General features: G+C 38.6%; 1 protein-coding gene across 3 annotated transcripts in view; it reads right to left on the bottom strand.

The window, feature by feature from the left end:
• Positions 1-15,386, bottom strand: part of CAPRIN2 (caprin family member 2) — a 31,766-nt gene that overhangs the window by 4,967 nt on the left and 11,413 nt on the right. For 2 of the 3 annotated variants that reach the window (XM_048934313.1, XM_048934314.1), the window contains exons 8-18: positions 15,051-15,094; positions 12,850-13,692; positions 11,930-11,971; positions 8,763-8,894; positions 8,477-8,564; positions 7,760-7,815; positions 7,066-7,176; positions 5,370-5,480; positions 4,588-4,740; positions 2,164-2,347; positions 627-812 (exon numbers count right to left, since the gene is read on the bottom strand). In XM_048934313.1, coding sequence (XP_048790270.1) covers positions 627-812; positions 2,164-2,347; positions 4,588-4,740; positions 5,370-5,480; positions 7,066-7,176; positions 7,760-7,815; positions 8,477-8,564; positions 8,763-8,894; positions 11,930-11,971; positions 12,850-13,692; positions 15,051-15,094 — 1,950 coding nt within the window. The remainder of the gene's footprint in view (positions 1-626; positions 813-2,163; positions 2,348-4,587; positions 4,741-5,369; positions 5,481-7,065; positions 7,177-7,759; positions 7,816-8,476; positions 8,565-8,762; positions 8,895-11,929; positions 11,972-12,849; positions 13,693-15,050; positions 15,095-15,386) is intronic. The other variant, XM_048934312.1, reaches the window with a different exon arrangement.

The following is a 15,386-nucleotide window of genomic DNA, read 5'->3' as shown; positions in this document are numbered from 1 at the left end:
CCATTAACTGAAACAACCTGTATTTCAGACTAAGCATGCTTCCACTTCAAAGTTAAGAGGCTGCTGCTACCAGAAACTTTGATAAGTAAGCAGAAACTAATCATGACACTCCAGCAAGCAGCAGCGCTGTATAGACCAAACAATCCTTCTCCTAAAATCCTTTGTTTTTTTATTAATCCAGAGGCGTTCTCCATTACTGGAACCGCTTCCCTTATCCCAGTTTCTGCTTGCAAGATAAAAAGCCAGCAGTGTTGAACAAGTAGTACCAGTATCATCTGAAAAGAAAATACCTGCCCAAGATGTTAGCAAGTGACAGAGGCCAGGAGAAAAAGAAGCAAGGGAGGGAAGAAGTTTAGAAGAGTAGATGGTAATTTACTAATTGTTGAACACTTTCATAATTCAACTATAATACTGCTCTCTACCAGTTCACATGACAGCCAAAGTACAGGGACTACAAAAAGCCCCAGAATTTAAGCAAATTCATTCTACAGGAAGACCTTACTTTCTGCACGTGGTTCTTAAAATACTGCAATGTTTCACATAGAACCTAATTAAATACTATGCATTAAAACAACGTTCTAGTATGTAACAGAAGATCTTTAAGGAAGTAGTAAACAAAGACATACCTTTGTATCCACCAGGGGAACGATATGAATTGGTCAGAGACCTTCCACCTCTAGCAGATCCTCTGACAGACCCACGACTGTTAAGGTAAGGCTGAGGGGGTCTGGGAATAACATTTGTCTGTGCTGGATAAAAGGCAAGGCTACCATTGCTAACAGAAACAGCTCCATCAGGTTGATAATTCACTCCTTAAAACAAAAGACATGGGTGGAAAAACTTAGCTGCAATAGCTTAACACATGTAGAAGCAAATGCAGCATTAGGAAGTTCACCAGATTAAGCTGCTCAGTGTATCCTGCTCTTGTCCTTATTCTAAATAAGGAAGTTCCTTCCATTTGTTATGTAGAGTATAATCCCTGTTATGAAGCATATTGTAGACTTAGCCCAGGCTGTCAGTGTAAGCCTCAAGTATTCAAGAACATCAGTTCTGCCCTGTTGAAGTTTGCTAGCAGCATCAGGAAAATAACCACATTAGAATAAAAACTACACTCAACTGCAAATTTTCACTTAGAGCCTACACTGCTCTACTGGCAGAAAGTCCTCAGTGTTCTATGATTAACTAGATCACACCTCAGTGTTGACATCCTTTAGTATGATGAAACAATCTCATCTAGATAGCAATAAGTCAACTGTAGAGAGCTGCAACTGCAGCTGGGTTCTGTCTCTTGAGACACTCTTACATGTGGTATTAAGCAGTTCCATCTCAAGCAACAGGTATTGTATTGAAGAATACTTTTCACTCACAAGATGGTTAAGTGGTTAGCCTTAAATACAGATCATGCAACTATGAATGGGTTCCACAGGTTCCATAAGTCTACGCTATAAATCAATCCAAAAACAGATTAAAATGGGTCCAAGTAGAGGATGTCTAATCTTTCTGAGGCTCCTGCAGAGCCATTGCACATAATAATCAAATATGGTGTTTCACCAGAAAGCTGTGCAGACAGCAACAGATCACCACCTGTAGTCTGTGATGACAAGGAGCATTCAAGCTAAATAACGTTTTTCCTAGCTGCTGTACTTACTGTTCTTTGGAGTTCTTAACCTTAGAATGTCTCACTGACTTCACACAATATCAGCCTCAAACAATCCCTACAACAGTCCTCTAGCAGACAATACTCAGTGACCTTGAGTCACTGATTAAATAACTTTAAATTCAGATTCCTACTTGTCATCTCTCAGCCTGGAAACTGATCCAGGCAAATTTAGTGCCTCAATTCATTGCAAATCCTTAGCATCAGCTCCATATATTCACCTGGTATCAGCATCTGAATGTCAAGCAAATCAGTTTTGTTTAATAAAGACTGCTCAGGACTCTACTTACCAGAAGTACTATCAACTAAATTACCACTCATATAACCCTGATGTTAACAGTTGCTACATTAGAACTTCAGTGGTTAAGAATTCCACTGACTTAAACTGAATATACTCGCAGTACATTAACAAATAAATATATATCTGAAGTAGTTTTACCCAAGGAGCTTTTATAACCTAAGGAATTTTAACGACTGCTTGAAACACAGACAAGTACAGTTCTCACCTGAAGAAAGAGATTCCTGTGAAAGAGAGGTTTGTTCTGCAACATGAGAAGATTGCAACTGGCTCTGAGGAGGAGTCTGTGTACTTGCTGTAGAGAAACTCTGGTTATATCCCGTTGAATATGAAGAATCCTCTTTAACTTCCTGGTCTTTACGTGGAGGCAGAGGAGCATTCACTTTAAATACCTGTAACAGTTCAAGTGCACGCTTAACACCACCAGCTGAAGTGTCTGCCTAATGCCACCATCCTGCTATGCTAGCTGTAGCTTAAATCACAGTGCCTTCATCAGTTCCTAGAGCACCAATCATTTCATAGAAATAACTGAGACCACGGTGTTGCTGATCATCCTTTGAATTCACAGTAAGCTTGCTGAATGCAGTCTTGCATGCTTGGCAATTAGCCAGAAGTAGCAGCTTGACTGAACTCAACTACCTTATTTCAGCAGCAGTTACCATAGAATTAGCTAGTTTGCTTCCAGTTGAAATGTTACAATAATGGGATCTTCAGATGTGCGTGGAACTCTGGCAGCACAAAGACAAAAGCAGCATAGACCATTTCAGTGATTTGTTTTCCCTTCCAGTTGAACTCCAAGTTATTTTCCAGCCATGCTAAAAGGCTAAACAACAAACTATCAAATCCAGTCAAGAATTCCAGTTGCCCTAAACATATCCACTAGAGTGGTTCTGCAAGTGGTTCTGCTACTGCTGTAGTAATTTTCTTTCTAAAAGAAAATCAAGGATGTCATACAGCCATGCTGTCAACACTCACATCCTAGACCACTTGTAGCAAGCAGCCTCTTATCAGTGAGGGTCTCAAGTGGAATTCTAATGGAGTTGCACCACATCATATGCCTTTAAGCCCCATGAGCCCAATGGCAGCAACAGGGTGTTCAGATGTTTAAGGGTATATAATCAACTGAGGCTTTTTCACTGTCTCATTACTGCATCACTTTGCTAAGGAAGTATCTGAATCCTGGCTATCTACTGAAATCCAATAGCTATTTCCTTGTTAATGACAGTGGAAGCAATGATAGGAAGAATGCACTGTCAAGTTCAAGAGTACCACCACTGCAAGAGGCATTGAAGTCCCAGCAATGTTGTGAACCAAAAGTGCTAAGAAGTCTTGCATACTTAATATCTCAAAACACCACAGCATTAATTTAAGTGAACATGCAATGGTAACATTTTGCACTAAAAAGCATTCTGAACACAGATCTTAGGCTCAGATATAATTAGAACAGCAAAGACCAAGACTCCATATTTGTTTTGTAACAGACACTTATCTTACAGGACCACTCCCCCAAGACTTTGGTTCTCCAATCATAGCATGCTGTTGGTTTGGTTTTGCTTTTTTAAACTTCCATGAATAATATAATTACATAGTAGCTCAATGTTAATAGACTGAGTTTAGAACAACCTTCCCACCACTACTTCTGGTATAATTACATTAACATTCTGTACATCTAGGCAAGGTTCTACTGGAATCATTTCTACTAATACAGCAAGCCAAGAAAGAAACATCATGGTAGCGATTTACTAAAGAACAAACCACGATGTAAGGTGTTTTAGTTGCACCTAAAGTTCTTGTGCTTTGAAAAGCTATTAGCTACTTCTAACCTCCCCCCACCATAACTGTCCAACAAGTTATAGAACTGCATGGGTGCACAGCTACATTTGTTGGAATGGAAAATGCCTTTGGAAAGTCTCAGGTAATCAATTCCTAAACTTGCTTTTTCAGAAGAATGTTAACAAAGTTTTTACCATCTTCTGAAAAAGGGATCAGAGAAATAGACAAGTCTAAGTACAGAGAAGGAAGCATTAATTCCTAAGTAGAGACCCTTCCTCTGTGTCCTCAAAGGACTTACATCCCAAATTGCTGGACAGTAGCAGTGTTAGCACTGTTTGTGACATCAGTAATGAGGGATGCTGTTTTTATACATTTGCAACAAGCACTGCTCAATCTGTAGACTACTCCAGGTATCTCATTAGGGATGGATAGGGGGGACAGTTTGATCTTTATGAAGGACATGTTCTCCATGATTCCAGTGGACTGAGTTTTATCCTGCTAATGCAAACAGCTTAAAAAATAGCATGGCAGACTTAAGCTTCAGAAAGCTTCATGGTACCAATAAGGATTCCATCTCTCTCCTCCACAGTCATTGACATCCACACATAAGAACAGTGCAAATACAATCAACTCTACCTCAGCAAGTAGGTAGAAATTGGTCAATTTAATATCTGACCTCTTAGTTCCTTAAGGATACTAAGATACTCCAGCCATTGAGGAAAGAGTTCTCATCTAGATTTTTAACATGAAAGCATCAAAATAATCTATCAAGTTCCTTATTACATCAAGGAGAAGCCAGCTTCCCCTGTGTTAGGATTAAGTTTGAGCATGCTTCTCAATCATGAGTACACATACTTACAGTCTGCATAGCTTGAAAGGGAGCTGCTGTTATTGTGACAGAACTGCTACTTGCTGGAGGAGACTGAAAGCTTTGCCCTTGTGGTACTGGTGTTATGGAGGTGCTTGAAGTTGGCAATGGTGACTGAGGCTCACTTGGGAGAGGAACAGTTGCCTGAGGGAAAGAATATAAATGTAACGAGAGGTCACTTGATAGTTATCAGGCAGTAACAGAAGCAGTTAAATTGTTCTAAAGCCTAGACTGACAGAAGTCAGCAGTTTCTACAGGATGACATTTGGACATAGTAAAGCTACAAAATAGCTTTTGCTTACAATTTCAAATCTTGCTGTGCATCCTCAGCAATCAGTATTTCTATTGCACTCTCTGCTGATGAAGTGAAATGTGCCCATGAGCTACTATACATACCACTCATTGTATGAATTTCACAATAAAGAGGCTTAGGTACTTTTATCCACCACTAAGGAAACATGGGATGCTATCCATTCAGTTTGCTGGAAGATGATTTTCTGGTTGGAATTAAAAATAACTTATCCTTTCCAAAGGAACTCAGGTTTGTGTCTCTCTCCCAACTTAATTATAGTTCAGGTTAGAAACAGTGCTGAGTTTTCTAAAGTACTAACCAATGCTAAAACTCATCTGTGCAGAGTGGCAAAATGAAACATTAATTTATTAGAATACTGATGTACTCCACAAATCAGAAATCAAAATAAATCATAATCTACACATATTTGACTCCTACTACCCTTTTCAATAACATTTCTCAACTGCCTGCAATAGCTCACCTGGGCTATTTCAATCTTCTTAGGTATCAGTGGCTCAGAAATATGAGGACTTGTCTGATACAGTGGCTGGGAAGCATACTTCTCAGTCTCTTGAGACAGCGATGCTGATGCCTGGAAGAAGCCATACATTGACATGCTATTACAAGTACTACAGAAAGCAAAAAGTTCTGCTAGAGCCATGCAATACCAGTGCATAAGTTGAAACAGACAAAGTCTGTTGAAAAAGACAAGAATGAACAGTCAGTCTGAAGTGCACTAAATAGTTACCTTAATCAAAAGTTGTAAGTAATTAGCTTTAAGGACTGAGACAATGTATTCTGTACAACTAGCCCTGCAAAGTCAGGTAATTCCAAAAACTTTGCTTTGAGCAATTGAAGTGACATCAGTGTCAAACAGAAGTGTCTTATATTAAGCACCCAATAGATTTTTGTCTAACAAGGCTTCAGAGAAACAAACAAGGCTGGCAGGTAGCCTTAACTAGACAATGCACAGATTGTAAACTCACACCTGCAATACTAAGTTTAAGAATTGCTTATACTTAGATTCACAGCCTAAGGATGAAGACTACCAACTCTCATTCTTACCACATCACAGGTGCAAACAGAACTGTATTTCCTAATAGAAGAGTATACTCCTACTATGGAGTATATTCCCCAGTCATGCTGAGACCAAATGAATCTTACTACTGCTTTATAGTCCTCTTGCTTCTCATGGACCATCTTGTGGATGAAGCAAGCCGTAACACTTCAAAGTTAAGTGATTAGGGATGGACTAAGCACAAGAACCCCTAATCATAAACACTACATTGGCAAAAACAGAACATTCTCCTAAAAATCAGATGTCTGCCATAGTACAAGCTTCTTTGATTCACATTAAAGATACTTAAATATAGGAAATGTTATTGCATTGTAAAAAGATAGTGTCAAGAACCAGGCTAAAACCACTGATCCAAGAGGTAGAAGGCAAAGAATAAGTCTTGATGGGGATATTATAGTTATACAGTATATTGAAGAACACAGTAAATGCTACATACATTGTACACTGATGCACAGCATGTACATTAGCAGAAAAACACTTCATTGTAATCTACATACACAGTATTAAGAGAGTCCAGTGTGAAGCTTAACTGCATTTCCAGCCACAGAAATACAGATCGAAGACAATCATCAGCATAAACTGAAGCTATTTCTTCAGCTTTTAATATTTAAGGAATGCTAGCTTAAGATTTAATTGCATATAAATACAGATAAGACAGCAAATTTTGAAGTCTTAACTTGAAACCAGACAGATGCCAAGGATTTCTTCCATTGCTGCACAAGAGAACACCTGCTTTCAGCTTACAGCCTGCTACCGCATGACAACATCCACCCTAATTTATGGATATTCCACAGTCAGAGAAGGTTCTGCATTGAACAAAGCACAACTCTACAAGAAAATGCACTACACTTCCTAGCCAGCAATTTCCCTTTCACACCCTTCCCATTTCAAGGGGCAGACTGTTCACTTTGCAATCGTGTGGTATTAGGAAGACTTTTCCAATGACCTCTCCATTATCCATGATACATTACTTGTGTCACCTGCACTCTGACACTGTACTGTTACATATAGTTTAATTGAGGAGAGGTCCCACCACAGCTTTCTGCTAAGGCTGGCTATTACAGATCCTCAAATGTCAGCGAACACCAGAAAACATTACCTGTGCTGTCTGTGATGTTACCAGTTCCTCAGTTTCAGAGCCAGAAAGTGTCTGATCAGCAGATGCTAGGGAAGTATTAGAACCGTGCAGTGTCATGGATGATTCAGTAGCCTTGCAAGAACAAAAAACACAGGATTTTGAATTACCTTGAATTCTTGACTGCCCCTGAAATTCACTCTAAGCATTTACAAGCAAATCTCAGAATGATGCAGTACTCTGAAGTACTCTGACCAGTAAGTCAAAGCTTTTTTTTTTTTTTTAAATTAAGAGTGTTTATTAGTGATAAGTAAGCCTGTTTAAAAGCCAAAGTAGTTAAGATATGCAAGCACATTAAGTGAACTTAAGGTTCACCTAACAATGGCAGAAACTGCATCTTTGGCATAAGTAAGAATATCAAAGATGAAGACATTCATGATCTAGAAATGCAGTATTTTCTCCTGCACACCACTAGCTATGACTTGAAACTAGGAGTTAAACATTGAACTATTTGAGCATGCCTTCAACATATTTCAATAAAATTAACATTTGTTTCTCATTTCCTTTATGATAAGCACAAGAGCAGCCAGCAATTCTTTGACTTTTTTTTCTTTCAAGCTACTGAAGTGAATTTATACTATACTGGTTACAAAGCCAGTGTTCTATCATTTCTTGGTTACTGCTTTGCCTCCTCAAGATAGCCCTAGCATCAACTTACTCGCAGAGGTTGTTGAAGAAAATCACTTTGACTTGGCAGTTTCTGTTCTTTTGAAGCTGTAAAAGAACATGAGTTAAGCAACAGTCTTTAAATTCAGAACATTCAGTATACAAAGATGCACTATTTTTAGAGTATGTTAGACTTGCATCGCTAAATTACACCTATTGGAAAGCCTGAGTTGTTTTTTTTTTTTTTTAATAAAAGAAAGCAGGTGTCCAGTGATCAAAATATCTCTACCAAGGTAGAGATGATCACTTTCCAAATAAAAACCAAGACCAATTAAGTATTTTACAAACTGGGTAATTAATGTTTTACAGCCTACAAACCACCTAAATGATTTCTTATCATGGCCAATTATATAAAGCTTGTTTTGTACATATAACTAGTTAACTGCTCTTGACCCGAGCTCATTCATGGTCTGTATCTATATGCCACATCTAATAGCTACATACCACATCTAGACAAAAATCTGGTATGTTGACAACATGCCCACTCTGCAGCTGGATTTAGATGAACATGCAAGTTAGTGATTATAGAAGCATTCCATTACTAGGCAAATAGGAGTTTAAGCCACATCCAGCAATGGTTTAAAAAGTTAAATGGTTTGAGCTGCTCTGACAGACATTGGTATTCTTCATTATTAAGGAGGCTGTCTTCCCAACTAGGTGTTTTGACAGCCAAGCAAACCCTGCTGGTTATGCTTACAACATTACCTACCTACAGGGCTACTTGCTGGAGTAACTGAAGGTGGTTGAGATGAACCAATGGCACTTGGTGAAGCTTTATCAAAATCCAGAATGGATTCCTTTTGAGAAAAAGATGATTAGTTGGTAGGAAACTAGATTCCACATACACACAAAACATTCATTTGACAAGTTGCTGTCAACTAAGTAGAGTTAGATCCATTCATTCAATGCAAACATGCATAGTCAGCACTGCGTTTTTCCTAACCTAGTATGCATTGGATCTGCTACAGCAACAGAGCAAAAAAAAAAAAACATACTTGCATGAAGTTGTAAGTCCCTTGTATCTGAGTCATCAAATCCTGAAGCTTTTCCCTTCTCAGTACTGGATCTTTTGGAAGAGTTGAAGTAGAGCAAAATTCTGCAGCTGGCTGATGTACAGGTTTAGGCACCTACAAAGGAAAAAAAGATCACATTTAACACTGAGAACAAGGCAAGCTGCTTTCATCCAATATACTTCCAGCGTAAGCTATAAATACTGGGTACCACAGGCCAAGAAATTCTGTTTTTGATGTTTTCTGGTTCAAGTTCCCACTTCAGAAAAAAGAAAGAATCAGCTTACTGTTGTCATAACTAGTTAAGTCATAGGATTCGCTTGATTTGGTTTCTTACAATCACATATGTTCAAGTTGAGGCCAGAATAATCTTAATACCAGAACTGCACCACTCAAGATTTAACATACTTCCTTCCAGCAGAACACATGCCAGTAAGTACAGACCTTTTACTGGGATGGCATTTTCAGACATGCTGAAGAAACTAAGATGTACTGCAGCAAGCAGGTTATTTGCAATCAGACTTCTTTGCTTTCAGAGCCACATGTTCTCAATGTAACAGCTCCAGCAGAAAGCATTTTATTACACTCTGAAGATCAGCATGAAATATTGGTGTGCATATACCTGCACACCCCACCTCACTTTCTGTACCTCAACAATGACTTCTACAGAGCCTCATTACTCCTTGTTTCAGATGGTCTCCTAGTTGTTCTTCCGTACTGGTTTTCACTTTGCTTTGAGAAATAGAAATGTTTTATCAAAACACAGAACACTTTCATACAGTGCCAACATCTGTGTTTCCAGCAGATTACTATTTCAGTACTCTGCACAAGGGCATAATTGAGTATTTACATTAATTCATTAGAAAAAATACATGGCAGAAGAGTACATGTGACATTTTTAATTGTCACACTAGATTCAAAAGAAATTCAAGTGCCATCAACTAATTTTAGGATAAGTCCAGATACATCTCTTCAACTACTTGAAACTAATCAGTGCATTTGCAGAAGTTTCAGTAACATGCACAAAGAAGCCTACAGGGTTCAGCCAGCTTCACAAAGCACAATCCATGTACATGCAGCACTGCATTAACATTGCATTAATCCATTTTAGTACATGGCCCACATGATAGCTACTTCTTGAGCTGTGAAAAGTTCATTTTTTGTACTCTAGAGCTAGAGTGGTACCTTTGTACTATCCATCCTAATTAGAAACTCAGATGCACAAGCAATAGCTTTTTCTCCTAACTGCATGCAAGTTCTTACTGTTCTTGCTTTCAGTAACAAAAACCTATTAAGGATCTAATACAAAAGTTACAAATGAATAAAATTAAATCTGGGCAATTTATCAGTTAAGTAGGAGTCAAAACCTCCTTCTCCATCCCTGTTACCCATCCCTTACACACACTTCATCTTGAAACACTTGCTGTCATGTGCTCTTTTTCTTCACTAAGACAAGTACACTACTTTACATTGCTATATATTTGCAAACAGGTAACAGGTTTTTTTGCCTTTAAGTCACCTAAGCAAGTAAATCTGGCAGTGTCTGAAGCTCTGTAGGTAATCATCAGTTTTAAGTTCAACTTACATATTAAACAAGTGAAGACTGCCTCAAAACATGGAAGCCAAAAAGACTGCATTGTTTCACTTGTGGTTGTTAAAGACCATAAACTCCTGCATGCTTCTGCAGTTTGTTAGTCTTCTACTTCGCCCCATCCTTTGAGGTCATGCTTGATCCTCGTGGGTCCCTTCCAACTACAAATACACTATGGCACTACATTTCTCAACAGTATACTGGCTGCATTGTTTCTTTTGACTAGGAGAGCATCTACTCAGGGGTTGTTATCTGATAGAGCTTTAAACTAGAAGTGAAGCAGAGGCTCTCTATTCTGTAGAATTTATCTTCAAGTGCCTAAGAATAATGAAATCCACTAAGCAGAAGTAGACATGGAACCTTCCCAATATAGATTTGTTTTTTATCATTAGTGTTTCAACTTATATGTTCAAAACTAGAATTATTTAAAAGGTAAGTGCCACACAGAGCACATATGAAAAAACAACAGTTTACCAGGCTTTGCATCTCAGATGCTTTGAAAAGGAAGTACTCTACTTAAAACAATGTTTTAAGCTGAGAGGGTTTTCTAGTGAACAGTTAGATGCTGTTCTAAGTTACACATTTATGTAGAATAATGGCTTAAAAGACCTACACAGCAGCTCACTGAGCCTTCCTTAAGTATCACCCCTTAGGGTATGAACATTAAGTTAATAAGCATACTTCCAAGTCTCAAAATCTAGCAGCTTATGAGAAAATTTGAGAGCTCTAACATGCATTTCATGGAATAAGAAAAGGTTAGATGTCAGCATCAGAACAGAAGTTACACAAACCATTTATCTATCATGCACAAGGTCATTTCATAGGCTCTCCCAGGAAAATAAGTGGATTTCACATGGCATTGCCTCCCCTTGCTTTTCTTAAAAGTTTCACTAACCAAAAAGTTTAAAATACTTCAATTATGCTCTTTATACGCAGCTTAAGCAAAGCTAAACATTCATTTTGATAAAGCGAGTTATAAAATGCTACCTAGGATGACAGCACACTTTTTAATCATTTAGTGCTCTCTTGATATAACAATTTGCCAACAGCAACTATGCAAAAAGCCAGCTGATGTTTCTTCATGGCCTGCTACATAAAGCAAAGTTCAGGAGCAAACAGGCTTCATTTACTAATTCAGCAAGCCAACATAAGCAGCACCTCATTGAATTTGGTGGAACTACACATTACTAAAGAACACTCCTCGGCAGCTGGAGTTTCCCCAGCTGACCAGAATCCCTCCTTTTCCTCAGCAAAAAGTTTTGCCTAGTACTTAAGCCACCTATCTTACACAAAATAAGGTACCCATCCTACTAGAAACAATCTTGCTTTTTGCTGACACCAGAAATTCCAAAATATCTTAAAATGCTTGAGACTGCACCATAGTTCAAATAAACTCCACGACATTAATTCTGTGCAACACCTGTTTGTGCTCAGTTATGAGTGAAAGAACAGTTCCATACCTACACCACCACCACCAGATGTGATTCCACTCAGCTTAAGAGTAGAAGACAAAGCTGAAACACCTCACCCATTTGGTTACCCAGTGCTGCATGTTACCTACTCTTTTAATCTCATGTTCAACCTTCTGTTTGCGCTCCCGCCTCTAGAAGCAAGAATAACCATTTTTCAGTTTTGCCAGGTTTACTGATGAGACTAAATTTAAATTTAACCATTTGCTGTGAACAATATAAAGTAAATTGATTTCTGCTTTCTTGCAGAAAGAAGGTAAGTGCTGACAACAGCAACTTGTAGGAGAGAATTGAGCAATTCCTCATTTTCTTCCTCAAGTCTTACTTAATGGTGTAACTGAACTCTGCTTTGCCTACAACCTTGTCCATCCCTAGAGTAAGAACTGTTGCTACCTGAGCACAGGTAAGAAAAGCTAACTTAACATAAGTCTGTCAGTCTGCTCAGCCATCAACCCTACAGTGGGTTTCATTTTACATTTCTAAAACAATTCTGTTGTTAGAATCTCCAGGGCAGCAGTATAGCTTTGCATTCATCTGGAAATACATATTTAAGCCTCTGTACAGTTGGTATTGCTTGAACTAGATGTTAGTTCCCTTGAATCAGCTATTTTAATCAAAAGCCTAAAAAATTACTGAAGTGCTATTTGTATGCAGTCACAGAAAGTATTTGATCCCCAGATGAGTCATACCTGCTTTGCACTGATAACAGTGGACAGAGCCAATAGCTGGGGATGAGCTAAGTTAATTCTTCTGTCTTACACATAAAGCAGTTAATCAAGGTTCAAACACAGCAATGCTGTGTTGACATAAAAAGCCAAGCAGCACACCATCTTGCTATTCAAACACAAAGCTTAACTAACAGAATTGAATTACTTCACCTAAGGAAGAATGAAATGGGAATCTACACAGGTCTACAAGCTACACCTTGTAAAGCCTCTGCTAATAATGAAGCTTTAGTCCAATACACTAATGTCAAATTTCATGACAGGTAATACTACATATGCCAACTCACTTCTTTGGGTTCCATATCAAACTTCTTTGGCCCCATCTGCTCCTTTGGCCCAACATTTGCAGCTCCCCAGGACTTCGGAGGATTCTGTAACTGCTGTGATGACACTTGCTGTTGCCTCTCAGCTGTTTCCCAAGCCTCTCGAGTTTCCTGCTTCTTTTGCTCTGGCTCCTCCCTAACATGTGCAGCCCAAGCCTTCACAGGCTTCTGCTTCTTCTGCTCTGGCTCTTCCCTAACATGCACTTCCCATGATTTCACAGGCTCTTGCTTCTTTTGTTCTGGTTCCTCCCTAGTTTGGGTTACCCAAGGTTTTGGAGATTCCTGCTTTTGCTCTGGTTCTTCCTTAGCTTTTGTTACCCAAGGTTTTGGGGACTCTTGTTTCCTCTGTTCCTGATCTTCCCTAATTTTTGCTACCCATGGCTTAGGAGATTCCTGTTTCTTCTGATCCTGCTCTTCCCTAACCTTTGCTATCCAAGGTTTGGAGGACTCCTGTTCCTCTCGAACACGTGCTACCCAGGCCTTCGGAGCTTCTTGCTTCTTCTGTTCTTCTTCAACACGGGTCTCCCAAGACTTTGTAGGCTCACGCTTCTGCTCCTCTTCTTTAACATGAGCTTCCCAATGCTTTGGTGAATCTGGCCGTTTTGTTTCCTGCTGCCTAACACGAGATTCCCAAGGCTTTAAGGTCTCTTTTTTCTGCTTCTGCTCCTGCTCTTCAATATCAACAAGCATTTCCCAGGATTTTGGAGGTTCTTGTTTTCTAGCACATTCAGCTTCCCAAGACTTGGGCTCTTCTGGCTTCTTCTTGACAGAGTATTCTGCTTCAGGCAAATAACGCCTGTTGAGAAACTATATAGACCAAAGAAACTTAATGGCTCCAAGAAAACATTTTGCTACTACAGTTCAGGTCAGTTAAGTTAGGTCATCCAGCTACTCAAAGCTCAGCTAAATGTAGAATCTAAGCAGTTTAAGTTCTAGCCATAGAAACCATGTAGGCAGTTATGGCTTTATTCTACAACACTGCAGATTAGTGTGGTATTTTTTTCTGGTGTGCCACAAAAGTATGAAAACAATCCCAAACAGCACAAATGAAACATACTGAAGCTGAGTGAATCTATGATCCTTATCCTCAAGGCTAACTGAATTTCTCAGGCAGTAACAATATCCAGTTCAGCTGTGCCTTTTGTAAAAGGTAGCTCTCCTAAACATCCAGAAGTCTGTAGCATCTACTATTAGCCATTTTAATAAGCATAGCACCACCACCTCCTCCCAGAATGTTTGACCTAGGTAGCGTGCAGTAATCAAGTATAACTGATTCTTAGAGTTTAAATACTCAGTTTCTAATTTAATACAGTTGGACTTCAACTCCATCCTGTGAATATTACCAATATTCTGTCAGTTTTCAACTAAGATATCCTATAGATATCCTGAGTTACTACTTTGTCATAAACAGGAAGTCAGTATCTGAAGTGAAGACATCCTGGCTATGATTTTTCTGACATGATATCAGAAAAAGTTTAGAATCTGAATGTTACCAGACATTACAAAGCCTTGTTCTGGACTATTTCTCTAGTGAGCTATCCTACAAGAGGGATTCAGCATTAAGATCCACTATCTGCACTTCCAAAAAACCAAACCTCCTTCCCTTCATTTTGAACCAAGTCTAATAGCTTTCATGCTATTGCCAGTTAAAGTTTGAGTACTTAAACTCAAGAGTTAGGAGGACTACTGAAGTACATCTTTACACCTTTATGCACACACGGCTGTCTCAGGATCATCACTCTTCTGAGAAAGAGTAAGATTTGCATCATTCTCAATGCTATCAATACTAAGTCCTCTGCTTGCCTTTTAGGGAAAGCTTTAGTACATGCTATTTTTTTCTCTATACTGTAGCACACAAAAAATTTTTTTGTGTGCTACATCTGTTTTCATTCCCAAAACTGATGTTTTAGTTTATTCAGAAAAGAAAGAGCATTGAAGTATTGTATTGCTTTATGTAATTCTTCCCCATTTACCCTCAAATACCTTACAGGAGCCACAAATGTGGAGAAATAGAAAGGCAACTAAGTCTTCTGTAACAGTTCCTACATAAGGAAGCAGCTTAGCTGTTACTCAGGCTTTTTGAAATTTAAAGGGCTGAGAAATGCAGTAATATTTCTGATAAATCACAATACTAAAGAAAGGCAATTAACAGTGGAGCATCTTACCTCCTGTGGCTGTATTTCAGACTTCATAAGCTCCACAAGGGATTCTAGAGAAAGGATGTTAATTTGTTTCAACTGATCAAATGCAGAGAGCAAGCTAAACAACAGCAAGTCTCTAATTCTATTTGAATAGTAAGACCAAAGGCTAAACTTGATGCAGTGAAACCTCATCTCAGCATTCAACATGAGATATTTAGACTATTTTCCATTTTCTGATCACATTCTAACACTTGCAGAAATTACCAGAAACCATTAAGTTTTTGGTAAAAGGAATATTATGTTTCTCACACAGAGGTATGCTCAAGAGGTAAAAAGAACCCATTACTATTAATTAGGTTC

Source organism: Lagopus muta, chromosome 1, assembly GCF_023343835.1.
Source record: "Lagopus muta isolate bLagMut1 chromosome 1, bLagMut1 primary, whole genome shotgun sequence".
Lineage (NCBI taxonomy): Eukaryota > Metazoa > Chordata > Aves > Galliformes > Phasianidae > Lagopus > Lagopus muta.
Note: the sequence above shows the minus strand (reverse complement) of the source record. Positions and strands in the feature narration are given on the sequence as shown.